The sequence below is a fragment of the Diplotaxodon limnothrissa genome, linkage group LG3 (genome assembly GCF_057381915.1).
Source record: "Diplotaxodon limnothrissa isolate DT_005_m linkage group LG3, D_limnothrissa_male_GT1.1, whole genome shotgun sequence".
NCBI classification, from domain to species: Eukaryota; Metazoa; Chordata; class Actinopteri; order Cichliformes; family Cichlidae; genus Diplotaxodon; species Diplotaxodon limnothrissa.
The window spans coordinates 25,601,157-25,619,862 of NC_140598.1; the positions used below are offsets into that span (position 1 = coordinate 25,601,157).

The 18,706-nt window shown below is 41.2% G+C and overlaps 1 protein-coding gene across 1 annotated transcript; it reads left to right on the forward strand.

Moving 5' to 3' along the window:
• Positions 1–328: 328 nt before the first annotated feature.
• On the forward strand, positions 329–18,194 carry LOC146635095 (sterile alpha motif domain-containing protein 3-like). The gene is made up of 10 exons (XM_085345207.1): positions 329–422; positions 1,089–1,284; positions 1,372–1,533; positions 2,009–2,096; positions 2,187–2,351; positions 2,642–2,848; positions 3,705–3,873; positions 16,097–16,176; positions 16,654–16,695; positions 17,940–18,194. Exons 1-10 carry the CDS (start codon positions 329–331, stop codon positions 18,192–18,194), a joined length of 1,458 nt encoding a protein of 485 aa, XP_085201333.1.
• Positions 18,195–18,706: the final 512 nt, after the last annotated feature.

Below are 18,706 nucleotides of genomic sequence, written 5' to 3' on the forward strand. Positions count from 1 at the left end.
TTATGTTTGGCCATTTACTTTTTTGCTTTTACTACATCCTAGAATTGTTCATTAATTGTGAGGTTTTTATGGAATTTGCAACATCAAGTTAAACCGAGGTTCTTTGGAAGTTAAAATGTCAAGCAGATTTTTATGTTACGGTGACTACATTTTGTAAGTTACAAATATAGTTCGCCAAGACAGCATAACGGTTTCTAAACAACTGCGCATTAATACCACAATGTTGTATTTTCATGTGTCAAGTTCGCAACGCGCATTAATCCCAAAGGCCGAAAAGGCAGCAGCGATGAGTGCTCCGCCTCCGCGCTGACTAGCGTTGACGCAGAAAATGACTCTCAGGGGGTTATCGACGAAGGAGCTCCTTAAAAGGTTGATGGAAGAAGGCATTGATGTGTCAGACGACGAGGCGCAAAGATTTAGAGGTAAGTCGGGTGTGATTTTGTGTTTTTATAAAAATTACAACGTGTAATTTTACAGTAGAGTTAGCAAAAGTCCGAAGAGCTAGATTTAACATGGGCGAAAGCTAGCAGTTAGCTAAGTTTTAAACAAAGAAAGGTACAAATGTGGACTATTTAGACTGTTGGTGGAATGTTCAACGTCTATCTGCCCGCCGTATTCGAGTGTTTTATCAATAAATAGTGACGAACCGTGTACAACAATGTAAAAAAATCAATAATTTCGCAAAACATGCTAGTATGTAAATATAGCTATTAACAAAATCGTTTTCTAAGCAAAATTTATGGCATCTAACTTGTTTCCCGCTCAAAGGGATTTTAAACAATGGAAGGTACACATTTGTACCATTCCACCTACTTAGTGGGATTTTCGAATATGAGAGCTGTAAGCTCTGCGCAGGGACACTTACACTTACTTACATTTTTATATTACCAGTTAATTTATATTAACAATTAATCAAGAGAATTAATTGTAACTTCCTTTTGGGGAATATAGACAGATTCACAATGATAGCTTATTATTATTATTATTATTATTATTATTATTATTATTATGTATTGACCATAATGTCACTTTAAAACTAAATTTGAAAATGGTTTTATTTTTATTTCATACTGTACTTTATATTTCAGATAACGATGTAGATGGAGAGACGGTAGACTGTGGACTCACTGAGACCATGGTTGCATATCTTTTTGACAAGTCTTTCAAAAAGCAGCTGAAGTTCAGAGACTTCACAAATCGCTACAAGGAAGTCATCATCACTTTACAACCGGTCGACCCATTTGAAGGTACAGTTGAAGGTCCAGTGTCCCAAGCAAACCAGAGGTAGGTTGCGATAAATGTCTAAATTTGCATATGCATTTAAGCGCTTGCAAAATGGCTAGTTAATGCTGTTTTCCTACTGTATTGCAGTTCTATACCTTCTTGCCATAGACTGCCTGCAGTTATTTCCATTCCAAAATTCCCACAAGATGTCCAGAGTCGCTTGGATCTCAAAGAACCAGTCCAGAAAGAACAGAAGTACCGAAACAAAATAATTGGGACTCTTTATGAAATGCTGTCACAGTACACAATGTAAGGGTTCCTTTCTGAATAATTACATTAATTTCTTAATATTAATATTGCTGGTGTAAGAGAGGCAGAGAACAAATGCTTAGCCCATCTGCCTCCCAATCTGGAGACCAGCGTTCGAGTCTGGCGTGACACACGGTTCCAATGAACTGGCAATAGTGGTAAAACCATACATCCTGTGTCTCCAGACCTTGTCTGGACTATGATATCCAAAGTGTTCATTTTCGAATTTGCTCAGGAGTAAATTAATAATTCAGGACTGCAGTCAATTAATTAATGAAGATTGGGAGAGGTGTGGCTGTTTGTCCACGCCCATTTTTAAAAAATTAAAATCAACTTTAGCTACATTGATTTGATCTACAACATACTATTTACGGTAATAACAATATGATTAGAAGAATTGAAGAACAGAAAAGCCCCCAGGAAAGGATAAGAGTAATCAGTGTACTGTGGGTTGTTTTTCTTATGTTTGAAACAGGTACCCAACCCACTCAGACTACATCCAGGTAATCAAAGCCCTGATTGTGAAGTATCCTTTCTTAAGAGATGTACACAGAAATGGTTATGTGAGTACCTCTCCTTTTTTGTTTCTTTTATAGATTATATTAATATAAAGTAAGCATAATTAACTACTTATATACATTTGAAACAACTAGGACACCTGGCACAGCCAACTCAAGAGAAAGTTCAAAGCAGAACGGGCTCCGCTAATCAGCAACGAAGAAGTGAACCGGGTTAAAGAAAAGTTTGGACGCACGCAGAAACATCGGACCACAGAGGAATCGAGCAGCTCCTGTCTGAAGAGACTGAAGCCCTCTCTCGTAAGTCCTCACACCCTCAGCCTCTAAGAGCTAAGGTAACATATGTAGTCTTATTATGTTCACTGTAAAGCTAAAAGTAAACATTAATTGAAAGAAACATGTTAACAGATAACATTAACATAGAAAAAGGAACTTCACAGTTGATTTAACAAAAGTCAGCTCAACTTGCAATTCCTATTCAACATTTTTGCATTTTTTTCAAAGCATTTGGTGTACAAATTACCGCATTTCGAGTAACATTAACGTATCAGAGTTTACTTATGATAATACTGATATCTGCTTTGACAAAGAATTTGTCCTTTGTGGGGGAAGATGCAGCCTCCGTTGATGATCATATCAAGGTGCTAAATGATCAGCACAAGAAGCTACATCCTGACACAGCACTGGTGAAAGACCGCATGACAAAAACCTTTGCATGGAGACGTCGAGAGGTAGCTGAAGGAATGTGTACTGTGGACCTATTAAAGAGATATCCATTCCTGGGGACATCTGCAGGGGTAAGAATTGTTAAGATGATTGGGGAAACAGCTAATGATTTTTTTTGTCTCTAAATCTGATTATTATTTTCTGTACTAACTGATTAATCAATCTGTTCATTATCTTTAGAATTTTTGTTCAAGGGTTAAAGCACTTTACATTTATCTCCAGTCTGTCATGGTCCTGGGCCGTGTTGGCCCAGTATTCTTAGTTCTCTTGTATTTTTGTATTCAGTTCCCTGTTTAGGTTCTGTTTCCTGAGTTGCCCTGTTATGTTGTTCCCTGTGTGCTTTCCCTTTGTGACTCTCACCCCCTGTGTGCCCCTCTATGTATTCATGAGCCCTTGTCCCCTTTCGTGTTTTATTCCATGTTTTCCCCAGCCTGTTATGTCTGTGTTCTCCCCGTGCTCTCTCTCCTCCTGTCTGAACCTCTGTGTACTTCCTGTTTTACTTTGACAGTCTCTCGTCAGTATGCGTCATGTTGTGTTCACTCCTGCCCTGTCTCGTTATGATTATCTGTGTCAGCTGTGTTCCCCGTGTGCTCCCACTTCCCTCGTTAACCCTCTGTGTATTTATGTCTGCGTCTCCCTCAGTTCTGTGTCGTAGTCTCCCTCATAGCTGCGTGGATTTCCCTGTGTCTCTCTGCAAGTGTTAGTTATTGTTCCCGGTTTAAGTTTTGTATTTCTTGTGATCTGCCTTCCAGCATTAAAGCTGTGATTTTGAGTTTATCCCCTGAGTCCGTGAGTTTGCATTTTGGGTCCTCATCCTGCCTGCCACACAGCTATCATGACACAGTCTGTGTCTTTAAACATTTCAAAAGTTCAAATCCTCAATGTAAAATGTCATTCTTTTGTCTATTCTGCTCTTTTCATTTCCAGTTGTGTGATGAGGTTGATTTAATGCATCCCTGCCAAGACAACATCTGTCGCCGCTTTAGCAAAAACTTCACTGCTATTCTTCAAAATGTTCTTCAAATGACCAAGGATTTGCCACTGAAGAAGGTCTACATGGAGGCAAGAGAGAATGCACTGGCTGAAGACATTATAGGTGCTAATTTGACCTCATACAAATAGTAAATTTTGTGACACTTCATTTGCTCTCTCTTCCAAAGATAATTGATGTACCATAGTGCCATGTGTAAAATTATGATATTATTTTATGCCATGTTATACCCCTAATTAAAGATTGTGAATTATTATGTAGTTTTAGTTTGCATTATTCTCCTGAATTAGAAGAAGCTGATAACTATTGCATTAGTTAAACTGATTTGCATTACATTAAATTGCTGACTTGTTGTGAATGAATGATATTGTTTTATGATGCATTATATTGCTGAGTTATAAGAAATACTGTTCGCAGAAGGTTATTGTCTAATTTGTCTGAGTAGAAGAGAACAGAGTGTGCTGGAGTTTTCTGCCCCATTTCAGCAGGAGCAGATAAACAGGGAGCCAAGGTCGTAGCTTAGGCGCTGTGTGAGAGAGAGCATGTGAATGTTTAGGCTTTTTATGATAAGGTGGAGGCACCAGAGGTTATAAAAGTTTGAGCAATGCTCCACCATTTTGAGATTTTGAGGCTGTCTGCATCAGTGTCCATCTCCCACGTGTGTGATCATTAAATCATCGTTTGACTCAACCCGGCCGGACCAGTGTTGTTATTGTGGTTTTTTCTCTTGTCTCCATCCCCAATATTTTGAACCTTAACAGCTTGGGGGCTCGTCCTGTGGTATTGGGGTGGAATTTAAAAGTTTGGACGGTCCGAGGTTGTCGAACGGACAGGCACGAGCCAGTGGTCTGATTTGAGTGGACAAAAGCCGGCTTATCTAAAGGTAAGGCACTACCTGTTGAATTATTTCCAAAATGTGCCAAATTGGATATGACTAAATTAAAGTCTACTCACTGAAATTACTGGTAGAGTGTCTGTTTTGATTTTGATGAGAATCACCGTGTGTTATGCAGTTAAAGTTGCTTAAGAGTATTTAATGAAGTTGAAGAAATATGAAACTGTTCCCAGAAGTAACAGAGAATGTTGGGTTTGAGTCCCTGGATATTGAGCTGAAGGCTCAGGTAGTTTGGTAGGGAAATTAGGACAGAAACTGTTCCCAGAAGTAACAGAGACTGTTTAATAGTTTTACAAATTAGGTCAGAAACTGTTCCCAGTAGTAACAGAGACTGTTTAATTGGTCGTAAAAAAGTTATCTTTCTTCGGTGAGACCCGTTATGGTAAAATTTCTCAAAATCGGTTAGGTGAAAATTATTATAGGACGGCAGCCCAGAAGTCTGCTAAGAAGCACATAGCCCGGGGGTTACGCCCCCTCCTGGCCGTGGACGCGCGGTCTTGACCTGTCGGCGAACAGGGGTAGTTCAGTTTGGCTTTAACTGTGGGGTACAGGGCATCCCGAAATAAGCTAGGAGTTAGAATCTCCTCACCGTTTTAAATGGTGTCATGTGCTTGTTTGGACAAAGTTAAATTGAGTTAGGGATTTAGAAGTTAGGTCAGAAACTGTTCCCAGAAGTAACAGATACTGTTTGATTGACTACAAAAAAGTTGGACTTTCTTCGGTGAGACCCGTTATTTTAAATTTGTCGAAATTTGTTAGGTGCTGAATCTGTCAGGCCTGTCAGTGATTGTGAATATAAGACGTCTTTGTAATATAAAATAAAAGAGTTTTGTCTGAGCTTTGTGTGACCCTGTGTGTGACGACAGCGCACTGCAGCGCTGCGAGCTATTTTTAGACGGTGTGTGAACATGCAAATGAGCTGTGACGCGCACAGAGGACTTTGCTTCCTGTTTAGCGTGTTTTTGAGTTTTATAATTTTGATTTGCAAACAATGATACATGCCTGTAAGTAAAACGCTGATTTTGCTGATTATGATACTACAAATAAGGTGTTGAATGACTAGGGTGTGAATGATGTTGGAGTTTAAAGCGGAAACTCAGAGAGGAGTGTGTTGGGAGACTGGCATGTAATCTGCAGTGCAAAGGTGGGCGTTTTGCCTGCTAGTCTATTTAACAGTGATGAAAATGATATTAAATAAATCTCTCAGTGTGTTGATACAGGTGGCTATGGGGCTGGACCAACTGCCCCCACAAGCACGGCGGCCGAAGCAAAATTATAGTAATGGAAACCAAACTCAGCAAGAATCAGCAGCTGTGGAAAAGACAGCAGCTAGCAGAGAATTAAAGGAGAAATTAAGAGAAGTTTTACACATAAAATTGCGGCCAACAGACTTGTGGAGGTTGGGAAGGCGCCTGGAGCATCACAACAAGAAGGTGAAACAAAAACACACAAGCAGAGAAATGTGAGAGAGAGGCACGTGCTAGAGAAATGCCTCGTTTGAGAAAAAACGTTAAATTAGCCCATGTACAAACGCACATACACGCAATGAAGAAACAGCTTACACCCATGAACACGTGAAGATTTTCCAGCAAGTTTAAAGCAGTGAAACTTAACATACACCCGCCGTTACACAATAAAGTTTATCCACTACTAACAAATAAACCCTCTGGGTTGCAGGACAACAACTTAACTTCAAAAAAAAAAAAAAAAAAAAAAATCACAACCAGTGATAACACGACAAATTTAGTGGTTAATAAAAGTCAAATTGTGACATGTTTTCTTCTGATTGATTAATACAAGTGATTACTGAATGAAAGAAAATTCCATTTTTGTGCTTTAAACATGATCTTAAGAATTTTAACATGTACCTGTGTTGTCCTGTCAGCTTGGTGGGTTATGAGAGGATTATATGGTGAAAAAAAAAAAAAAAAAAAAAAAGGGGGAGAGAAGGCTGACACAGGGCCTGGTCCCGTTGTTTTTCCCCTCTCTGAGTAACACAGCCAATACAACATGATTTTCCTGTTCGTTTGTTTTGTTTTTGTTTTGTTTTGTTTTTTCTCTTTATGCTTGATTACAGGCTGCTTTGTCGGCCCGGAAAAGCCGAGGCTGACCCTGGACTCCTGCTCTCCCCTCTACCATCTTTGCTCTCTCCTCTACCATCTTTGATGTGACCCTGACCAAATGCTAAAGCAGCTGAACCCGCAACAACAACTTGAAAATGTCAACAGTGCTGCAGGAAAATGATCTCATGCAGCAGAGACGGAGAGCGGTAATCCAAGGCCCGTTTCACTACACGGGGAGATTTCTGTCAGCGTCTTTTCTTTCTGAGAAGACTGAGAAAGGCCCGGCTCCCACCACCGATTCTGACCACCTTATATAAAGGAATTATTGAGAGCATCCTGAGCAGCTATATCACTGTCTGGTTCGGGAACAGCACCATGCCGGACAGACAAGCACTACAGAGGGTTGTGCAATCAGCTGAGCGCACCATCCGCTCCGAGCACCCTGACCTGCACTCAATCTATAGCAGGCGGTGCTGGACCAAGACCAGGAAGATCGTGAAGGAGCTCAGCCATCCCAACAACAGACTGTTCTCTCTGTTGCTGTGTACGTGACAAATAAACATCTGGATTTGGAAAACGAGGCACTCGCAAAGCCACCAGCATTGTGCCTGATTGGACACACCCCTCTCACACACTCTTTACATTCTTGCCATATGGAAAAAGACAGCTTCAGCTGACAGAGCTGTGACGAGACGCCCATTAAGCCCAGATGAAAAGTGAGGCCGAGCAAAACCATGCTGACCTTAACCACTCTGCATTAAGAATGTGCAGGACAGTGACGGACCAAAAATGACCATGGGGCAGCAAAAAGGGCGTGCCAGAGACAGGAGGAGTAACTGAGGTCAGGAGGCACCTCAGAATGGACAAAACACCAGGAGAAAATAAGCTGAAGGCACAGGTGTCGGGGCGCAGCCAGGAGCTGACCTCTGAGAAGAGCCGAACAGCAGAGCCGCAAAAGGCCGTGGAGCAAAGCAAGGAAAACATCAATGGACTTAAATCTGATTTCTGCGGAAAAGACTCTGAGGTTTCTGCCCTCAATAAGACCTCGAGGCATCAGAGCAGAAACTGAGCATGGCCCAGGAGGAGCTAGCTGAAAATCGAACCCATCAGGCTTGGAGTCCAAGACACCGGACTTGAAATCAGGCCGGAGCATCCTGGAGCTAGATGAGCAGTGTGATTTGTCCGGTCTGCTATGGAGCGAACGTTAGGGGGATGGCTTCCTGTCGCCTCTGCCGTCCTCCGATCGCTCAGCGTCCTGGGCTGCCCAGCTCTGGACTGAACGCTCGGGCCGAGACACCCAAACAACCATGGACTCCATTCCCCTGGAATGGGACCACGACTACGACCTCAGCCGTGGGCTTGAGAGTGCAAGAAGGGATCCCAGAGAGCCTTGAGGCCTGTGTAAAACTAACAGAACAAAGATTGAGGTCTTCCACTGGGGAGGTGGAAGCTGCAGACTCTCCTATACACCTTCTGGATGTCAGCCGTTCCACCTGCAAACAAACGGACAGCAGTCGTACTTGTGCAAGCAACAAACGGACATCCAGACAATTGAGCTGCGTATCAAAACCCTGAAGGAAGACCGAAGCAAAAGGGTCAAGTTAAGGAGGAGCGAAATAAGGAGAAGATGCTGGACACTGGAGAAAAGGACTGCCTCAATTGGGGCCAGAACCAGTATGGACAGAACTCTGAGCAGCAGCACCAATGGATGCAAACAGACTGAAAAGGAGGAGGGCAGGACCCAGGGCACGCTTCAGGCCGTGGTTTACCCAGAACACTACAACAGGAAAGTGATGAACACAAACACCCACACAAACACACACATCTACATGCACCGACTCAGAGTGAAAAGAAACATACATATGAACATATGCACTCGTTGATTGAGGGAGAAATGACACACACACACACACACACACACACAAATTAAAATGTTGATTCAATGAACTGAGAAGTGATCCACACACACACACGCTGATGCAATGAAGAATGCTTTACTAACAAATGCTGCACACAAACATCCAAATACGGAGTTGGTTACAACAGCAAGAACTGATTGATTATTTATTGCTTAAATGTATTTCATGCCACGCAGAGGGCATTTGTGTAGATTTAGAGGACATGGTCTGAAGCACTTTGATAATGAAAACAATGTCTGTGCGTGATGTCTGTTTATGGCTCAAAGCCTCCACTGAATTGTTTACTGTGCTTCACACAGTCTAACAAGGAGCAGTGGTACAGAGCGAAAATGATGAATGAATGGTGTGAGTTTTATTTCGAAGAGATTATGAAAAGGTTGTGTTGATTCAACTTAGTTGTTTACGTTTTTGCCAAGGTAAAGAGTTGGTGTGTAACTAGTGTCCACTATTGAGTCAAGTAAATCCAACATGTTTTGTTGGTGCAAAAAGGAGTTTTGGTTGATCTTTGGGTTTTGTTTGACACTAGGTTGATTCTATCAGTGAGGTTTGGATTGTTCTCTTTCTCTAAGAGAGAGAAAGATGGTTTGAACTTTGGACATGTTTGCAATGGGCCCCAGTATCTGTTATTATATGAGTGTTTTATTGTTTACGTTTGTTTTTGCTTTTGTTACAGTGCACTGAGATAAGAACATCTGAGAGGTGTGATCCACCGGTGGTGATATTTTGGTATTTTGTGAGTTCCTGATTTAACAAATCAGCTCTTTAATCCAGGCCTGAGAGATTGAACTTTAAAGCGCTATAAAATATTCTTATTGAAAACAGTCGCAAAGTATTTTTTCTCCATGATTATAATGAGCTTGGGAGAAAATTCACTTATATGGGACACTGATCCTGAAGCCTAAAAGGATTGCAGCGAGTCAATCCAGTCCAAAGAAGGAAAAACAAACAAGGAGCTGTTTCCTTTAAAATGATGACGTCATCTTGCTGGTGATGGAGCCTCGAATAGGCTGCGCGTGAGACTCCATTATCAGCAACTTTTGGTATGAATGTGTGTGGATGTATGCATATGACTGACGACTAAAAGTCATGGACTGACGACTAAAAGTTTAACTGACTTGATACTGAGACAAAAACGGTGCTGACTTTAGGATTATTGAATGTCCACAGACAATTCACCCAGCCTGTAAAAGAAGGGTGGATGTTTTGTTTTGCTTTGTTTTGTCTGCAAGAACAGAAGAATGACAGAGACCAAAGAGCTGTAGCTTCACAGCAGTGTGAACTGCAGACTGAACCCTTTGGTTGCTAATTTTGAGCTACTGATGTTTGCATTAAGGAAATTGTGTTTTAGTAGCTGTGTTTTAATTAAGGTATTACATTATATTGTTGGGAATATTAAATGCTAAAGTGAAGAAAAGGTTTGATCCCACTCATGACTGAGCATGTTATTATTAACCATAGTGGGTCACTATAGAGAGTCAATTAATTTTAGAAAAAAACAAACAAACAAAAAAACCCTCCACGGAGGTCTATGAATAAGAGGGGAATGATAGACAGCCACACTCAAAATGGAGATATGTAATGATAAACACTGGTCCCCGTCTTTTGGGCGCTCTCTTGAAGTAGTCAACAATTTAAAAGTAAGATAAAATAACAGGGGCATGTGCTGAGGGGTGGTGCTGCACAAGAACAAGAGTAAAATAAAGAAAATATTGTTTTTAAGAAGTGCAAATTAAAATGTACCATTACACTCAGAGGATCAATATGAAGCTTGATATTTGTTAATTTTGAATGAAGTACATGACTGGTGACTGTTCTGTCCTGAGCTTTTGTTTTTACAGCACCCGCTTGATCACACCAACAGTTTCTCGCCACCGAAGAGGGGTACTTGAAAAAAATAAAGAACGGGGAGGAATATCATCAAAAATGGAAAAAGGTAATCCCCAAAGGGGGTGATAATGCCATAACTTTCACTATGGTCAAATTCTCAAAATTTGACCCTCAAAAATTCTTAAAACATTTATAATGTCGTAAACCACATAAGCATGTAGTATTTGATTCAATAACATGGTGAAATAACAAGCAGCAAAAGGTTGATCATGTTAATGGTGTTTATTCAAGGGTGCAGAGGAGATTATTATTATTATTAAAGACAACAAATGAAATAACGAAAAGTAGAAGTGGAAAGAATTTGCGTTAACGGTAATAAAATCAAAACAAAAAGGAATACTAACTAAAACTGTACTGAATGTTCACAAAACTAACTAAAATTAACTGGATTTATAGCAAAATGTGTTTGGTTGCATTGATGTGTGCGTGCCCTGCTATAGTGAAATTAAGGTAGTACGTTAGTCGAGTCGTCTGTGTTGCTGCTCCGTTCACGCGCAGAATCAGGTCAGGAAAAGTCGGGAGACAGCGCCAGAATAGAATTGAGGATGATTTTAATATGACTGTTTTGTAGACATAACAAGAGTCTTGTAGTGGAGAGGGACATAATGTCCTCCTGAGACCCAGAGAATAAGAAAAAACAGGGAGAAAATATTTTCGTTTTTTCTTTTTTTTTTTTTTCTTTTTTCTTTTAAATGAATCAAGTGTTATTAAAATAACAATCTCATAAGATGAAGATCAGGGACCAACCCAGAAGTCACTGACACTTCACTAACTGTAAACTATTGGTTTAGGAATAAGTGATGGCACTGAACTTTCTATTTCACAAAAGTCAATTTATTTAGGATATCTGAGGAAGTACTGATTTTATTTGGAGACACAAAGGAACATTTGGCACTTCCCTCATCTCACATCTGTTTCATTGTTGTACCCAATCATTCTACAACTGAAATGCCTTGGACTGCTAACCATTTCAGGCAAGTGGAGTGAACCATATTTTGCTAGACTCTCATCAGATTGGGGCTTCCTTTTATTGATCTTTGGAGAGAAGTCTTCATTACTGGTATTATTCAGGTCTTGTTCACATGTTTGTCCCAGGTTTCTCAGCCAAGAGGAGCTTAAACCCCAGATACTGTGAGTTCTTTCACACGTTGAGATCACTGATAACTCTCAGCAACGACGTGATCTCGTAGAAACAATTAGGTGTTATGGATTCAACTATAATTGCGACTCTTATTTTTCTTTACTGGAAAACATTTCTGCATTTTACCCATATTTTATTTTTAACTCAAAATCAAAATTCCAGATTCTACTACATGTTGGTTTTGCACCAGATAGGACGACAGATTCCAGGTGGCCCTGTGTCTTTCTCTATTACATCTGCCACTGCATCTCGATAATCTTCTCTGTGGCTTTTAGTGGGTCCTGACCCTCTCATATTTTGAAAAATCTATGTTTGAATCTCCCTTAATAATTGTGTTAAGAATTCTCTCCGCCTTTGTCAAAAGTTGGGTATTAGGAAAAAGTGAAATAAATATAAATATAAAGTCCCAATGTGTAGAGCACACATTAATAAATTAGTCATGTTCCCTGTGAAAGTAAATGAGCCTAATTCTTAAAGACCCCTGAAATTATTTACCAGATGTTTATTTTTTGAATAAAATAAAAATCTGAGTTTAACAAAACATTTTAAATGTAAATATCAAGCTTACCTTTCTCTCTTCCATAAAATGTGCTTGTGGGCACGCCAGCCATTTTGAAAAGGTGGGAAAAACAATTGGCAAGGCCACACCCCCACACATGTGACATAATTTTAAAGGTACTGTTGTCCTCTCTAAGAAACATCAGGACTTAGAGGAGTGGCAAGTAGAGTATGAGAGCTACAAGCAAAAAACTAAATGTGTACTACAGTGCGCAAAAATGAATTACTGGGTCATCAGGGGGTCTTGAGGGACATTTATAAAACAAAAAATCCCACAAACCTTAAAAGTGCACTTGAAAAGCTCACACAAGAAGGTTAACCTAGCTTACCTAGAAGACCTCATCAGGGGGAGCACGCTCCCCCTCGTTGAAGAGCTCACCCACTTAACTCGCATCCCAAGAAAATAGCTAACCCCAGATAAGGCAGCGTGATGTATCCCGAGATAACAGGACTGGGACATCTAAATAAAGGTGTGAAACAATCGCCTTCAAAAGGTTATCAATTAACTTTAACCAAAATTAGGACCACTCGGTGCGGCAAGAGTTAATAGTTATTAGTCTCAACACCCAAGGATAATTAGAAGAGCATGACTGATATGATGGAACTGAGATTTTGTTACACTTAACTTTTGCAAAACACAAATAAAACTAAATTGAAACTAAGGATTTTCAGAAAATAAAAACTAGACTAAACTAGCAAAGAATTGGTAAAAACTAATTACAACTGGCAAAAAATTGAAAATCTGGAGTCGAAACTAGATAAAAGATAAAACCTAATGAAAATGGCAAAACGTTTAAAACTCTGGTGCAGAGATTGGCAAATCTGACCAGGAACGTTATAAAATGGATTGTCAGAACAGTCAGCGTTAAAGCCACATTTGACAGTCCATACTAGGGTGGCATTGGACATCTTGGGGGTGGAACGGGGTTGGTGTGACCAAGGTGTGGTTTGGCTTGTTGTATGTATATTTGAGATCATATGGCTCTGGATGGACCGGTTACCAGGGCATGGAAGGAGGACAGACTCATTAAAGGAGGAGAAGGAACTTGCTGGGATTGGAGATCCTCTGGGTGAGTGGTTGATTAAAAGCATGCATAAAATAGAAGTTATCTGTTGTTATTGATTGGTAATAGATTGATAATTGGCCACATTTACAGCTGTATTGACTTGTTGTGGACGTAGTCGACTTCAGGTTTAAACACTCTCATTAACAGGTTGAAAATAGTGATATTAAAGGAAGAGTATGCAGCGCCACCCTGTCAGACGCCAGTGATGGTGGAGCTCACTGATGAATCAGGTGAGCTGGATTCATGGCTGATTCAAAACTAAGATCCCCCTGCTGTGGTCAGTAAGGGGAGAAAAGGGGGAAATAAAATCAAGAATTAAAGAGGCATTTATAAACGTTTAGGTGTCAAGTGAAACGGGACAAAAGGGGGTGTTATACTGTTATTTTCAATGTCAGCATTATTATTGTATGAGAATCATGCAACAAGCATTGCATCGATGATCATTTATTGAAGCTTTTGACCTTATACTAACATCTGTGTTCCTGTGATTGTTATAACTTCTGATGAATCTTCCATTTACAGGTGTTAGGATAATGATATAATTTTTCATTGCAGGTGTAACCATGATCATTTTTATACATATTGCAACTTGTTGCTCATTGTAGAGTTGTGCTCAAGTTAATAAGGGTTAAAAGCTACAGTCAGCGCGAATGTCTGACTGATCTATTGAGGGGAAAGGCTTCGAGCATAGAAGGCCGCACGCGCTTACAAAACACTGATATCATGTTATTCTTTGTGATCTTTTCTTAAATTATGTCTTTAAGGTTAGTTTAAATAGTGGCAGTTAATTAAACGAGATTTATTAAAATATTAAATACCTGAGTCAGAACGTTACACGCGGATCACCTTAAGAGTCTGGGAAACTTTGTAGCTGCCTAACTTTTTTTTGAATGTTCTAGCTCCGTTGATTTGACACATTGGAATGTGTCAAAAAAGGGGGGGAAGGTTGAGCTTTAACATCAAACCAGGATTATTTGAACATTTTATAACTTCATTTGTGTCTTTAATAATTTAGGAATGGTAAAGCTTAAGCTAATAGCGGTCCGAGAAGACGGACCTTTTAGAGAATCAGTGAAAAAGCATAAACTATCACTTTCATGTTTAATCATTACTCATTGAAATGAACTGAATAGCGCTTAGATTTGTTAATTTTTTGTCTTTTGTCAAAAAGAGGGGTTTCAATAATTTTCAGACACACCTTGCAAATGTGCTTATAACGAGTTGGCACTCGGCCTTTTGAAGGTCAGAAGCTTCGTTCGGCGTGACTGTCCGGACTGATAAAGTGTAAGAAATGCCTTGAGTGCGGAGGGCTAAATGCAAACATGCTTACACACACATAAGATATGATTAGAATAAGTCCCTGGGACATTCTGAATGTTTTAGACCAATTCTGAATCACTAGAAGGTCAGTAGATAAGAACATTAGATTATTAGGGTTAGGAAGAGAGGTGTTTTGGTTTTCTGTCTCTTACAGAGAAAGGAACAGACACCAGACGAGGTCACAGAGATGCGAGGATCCTCCGTAGCAGAGTCAGACACAGTGACTGCCGAGACATCAACTGGGTCCAAGGGTCATGGCGTTTGGGCTCCAGCTAGTCACCACAAAAGGATGGATCCCATAAACACAGCAATAACCATGAAGGGGTTGGCGGAAATCCGGGAACACCAGACCAACGAAGTTCGAGAGGCTTTTGGGCAAAAAGGGGACACCTTCCTGTTCCTTTTTCTGGAGAATACACAGATCGTTGTTTGAAATCGGAGCAGAATAATCCCCTGATCTGTGTTACGACTGAAGGGTTGTCTAACCCCTAAGGTTGAAGAATTAAGAGCAGAGGATAACCCAACTGGACGAAACTGGTAGCTGCAGCAATAAAATAAAGGTTAAGAGCTCTTCGGACAGAGGTTCTAGTCTACGTCTGAATGGTATAAGGGAACACCAAATAAAGCTGTGGGAGAACAGGGGAGTGTCATCTGGACCTGCTATCCTTGTAGTAATAGTTTGTCTTGCACCTGACTTGCGCAAACACAGAGGTCATCTTACATATGGTTTGCCCGTCAGGGGGACAAAGGACCTCAGGAGTGAGAAGAGATGAACCCGGCCACACTGGGCTACAGGGTGTTTGTGAGGTCATTATTCTAATGACCTCATCAGGGGGAATTGTAAAATTATGATATTATTTTATGCCATGTTATACCCCTAATTAAAGATTGTGAATTATTATGTAGTTTTAGTTTGCATTATTCTCCTGAATTAGAAGCTGATAACTATTGCATTAGTTAAACTGATTTGCATTACATTAAATTGCTGACTTGTTGTGAATGAATGATATTGTTTTATGATGCATTATATTGCTGAGTTATAAGAAATACTGTTCGCAGAAGGTTATTGTCTAATTTGTCTGAGTAGAAGAGAACAGAGTGTGCTGGAGTTTTCTGCCCCATTTCAGCAGGAGCAGATAAACAGGGAGCCAAGGTCGTAGCTTAGGCGCTGTGTGAGAGAGAGCATGTGAATGTTTAGGCTTTTTATGATAAGGTGGAGGCACCAGAGGTTATAAAAGTTTGAGCAATGCTCCACCATTTTGAGATTTTGAGGCTGTCTGCATCAGTGTCCATCTCCCACGTGTGTGATCATTAAATCATCGTTTGACTCAACCCGGCCGGACCAGTGTTGTTATTGTGGTTTTTTCTCTTGTCTCCATCCCCAATATTTTGAACCTTAACACATGTCAAGAGCATGTTAATGGGAATTTGCATGCTATCAAAATCTAATGAAGTGCATTTGCATCTGTATGACCTAGGAATTGACTTCGAGGGGGCACTTCTCCTCTTGCCATCCATCTTCAAGGAGAAGATAGAAGATTTCATCATCCTTGGAAAGGTAAATGCATGATGCAATGCATAGCCTTTGGCCACAAGTTTCATTCTCGGTGTTGTTGGCATGGAGCTGAATTCAGCTGCGGTTCAGCATCACAGCTAAGCGAATGTAGGGGAAACACTGCTGTTAATCCACAGTGCTGCTGTGCTCTTGGGTTTTGTCTGGTGTTTATATAGATAGATAGACCTTTATTGTCCCCTTAGGGAAATTCTTCTTCACAGGTACTGTCACTGTCAGGGGTGATTGCTTTTGCCCTTGAATATTATGTCAAACTTTAGCAGCTTATCAAACACTACCACAACAGTCATTGGTCAAGAAGCTTTTTGTTTGGAGTAGGGGCCATGTTTACAGGTTATCAGAATAGACAGTTTTGTTTTGCAGCAAAAAAAAAGAAGGTAATTTGAGGAATCTGTTGAAAACCCACTTGGCACATATTGCTTAAACATACTGTATACTAATGTTTTTCTTCCTCTTCTGCAGAATACTCCCATGAGTCCATACCCAACCATTCGAATGAAGGATAAGAGTTGGACAACTGCCCAACTCTTATCCTTCATTCGAACTGCCCTATGAGAGCATGAGGGTGGGAATGGATGTTTGTATATGTGTGTGCCTGTATTTCTGTGTCTATATGTCAGGTTGGGTGTCAGGCGCCACCTCTCTGGGGACATCTCAGGCCCTCCAAGGTTTGGAGGCCTATCACCCCCTACCACCACTTCCCCTGCCAGTGGCGGACTCCCTCAGACATCGGTGCGTTGGTGGTTCTTTGTGTCCGGGGATGGGCGTCCAGGTACACACCGGCTCACTCCTTGGCGGCCGCTTATCGGGGCCTGGAGCCTGGGGCTCGCTCGGACCACTTCGGAGGTGGGGTGCCCCCGGCCTCTCGGCCTGGGGCTCGGTCACTCAGGCACGGCTGGCTGCCGGTGGAGCTCACGGGCGCGTCACTGCAACTCCCCCTGGCTTCTGCTCCGCGGCTGCTGAGTGAGCCCTCATCTGGGACTCTCCTCAGCTCTTTCTGGGACAGTGGCGCAGCTGCCCCTCTGTTTTTCTTCCTTGGTCTCTTGTGTTCTGGGGCCCTCTGGATGTCTGGAGTTTTGATCTCCTCCATACCTGCTTCATGTCCTGGAGGACGGGGCTGTGGCCCCCCCACACCCTCTAGCAGATCATTACATGAAGGAACCTTTTAAAAAAAAAAACAAAAAAAAAACAAGCGCGTCCATGCTCACAGGTGTACACACGGGTGATCACACCCACAAACTACACTCTTTTTGGCTCCTACCTCAAAGCACACTGTGTTCTGTTGATCTTATGTGCTGCACAATAATGTTTAATATTTAGTATTTACTGTCATATTCCCATATATCATTGTGATGTTGTTTATTCTATTACTCTTGTTCTCTTCTGCTTGTTTTCTTTTTTCTTTCTCAGCAGGTGATCCAGGTGATTGATATATGCATTTTTTTCTTTTTTTTTTCTGCTCATTCTGTTGGTTTTTGTCTTTTGCCCTTCTCCCCCGTCCCTCTTCTCAGCTGTTTCTCTTTCCCTCTTTCTTTCTCCCCTTCTTTCCCCCAGTCAAGTCTGTCCCGTATTCAGTAAGTGAAAATAAAATAAACAATAAAAGGTGAATCAAATGGACCATTACGGCAAGGCTGGGATGGTCAATTTGGTAAAGTAAATCTGTTGGGCATCTTTCTTTGCCTTTAGACAACAATTCTGATGGCAAAAGAGCCAAACGGGACAGGCAAAAAAAAAAAAAAAAAAAAAAAAAAAGTTGGACAACTGCCCTCTCAAGACAGTGTCGCTGTGTTGTCACAGATGAAAGAGTGGATGTTTGCTCATGCTGCTCGCTGGATGAGGCCTACATCTCGGCATACTCCACCTTCTTCGTGTTCAACATGACCTACCCTGCATACTTCAAGAAAACACTTGTCTTTCTTCAGAACTGCATTGTCAACATAGGAGACCAGGGAGACAAACCCCTGCCAGTAAGTGTCACCAGGGTACTTAACCAACTCTATTAAATATGCCCCTACTCCACAAATGTTCAAAAAGGACATTTACTCTGAGGAAGTTGATTACACATGTTGGGTTAGTACACGCACATGAGCCTCATTTCAGCATCACTTGTGGAATAAATGACTGCCAGGCAGCTTTTTCCAAGTATCACTCTTTTCAACGCCATGTGTGATCCGTCAAAACATTGTGTTCTGGGCCCTGTTTCAGGAAGCCGGTTTAGTGGAAAAACTGAGTAAGTATACCCTGAGTTAACGAAAACTCTGGGTTTTCGGTTTCACAAAGCGAGTTCAGCTGAAGCCTGAGTGAGTCACTATGACGACACACGCCGTGAAGCTAACCTGCCCCCTAGCAGGTTTACTACAACTAACCCTGACTGTCTCCGCCCCTTTGTCGGAAACCTGACAGTAGGAAGTGTCAGACATGGCGTGTCCCTTCCTTGAAGAGCCAGTAGATCGTGAAGCCCAAATTCTCCGCAGAGCTCTCCGCCGGGAAAGAGTGATCAGAGCGCGTTTGGACA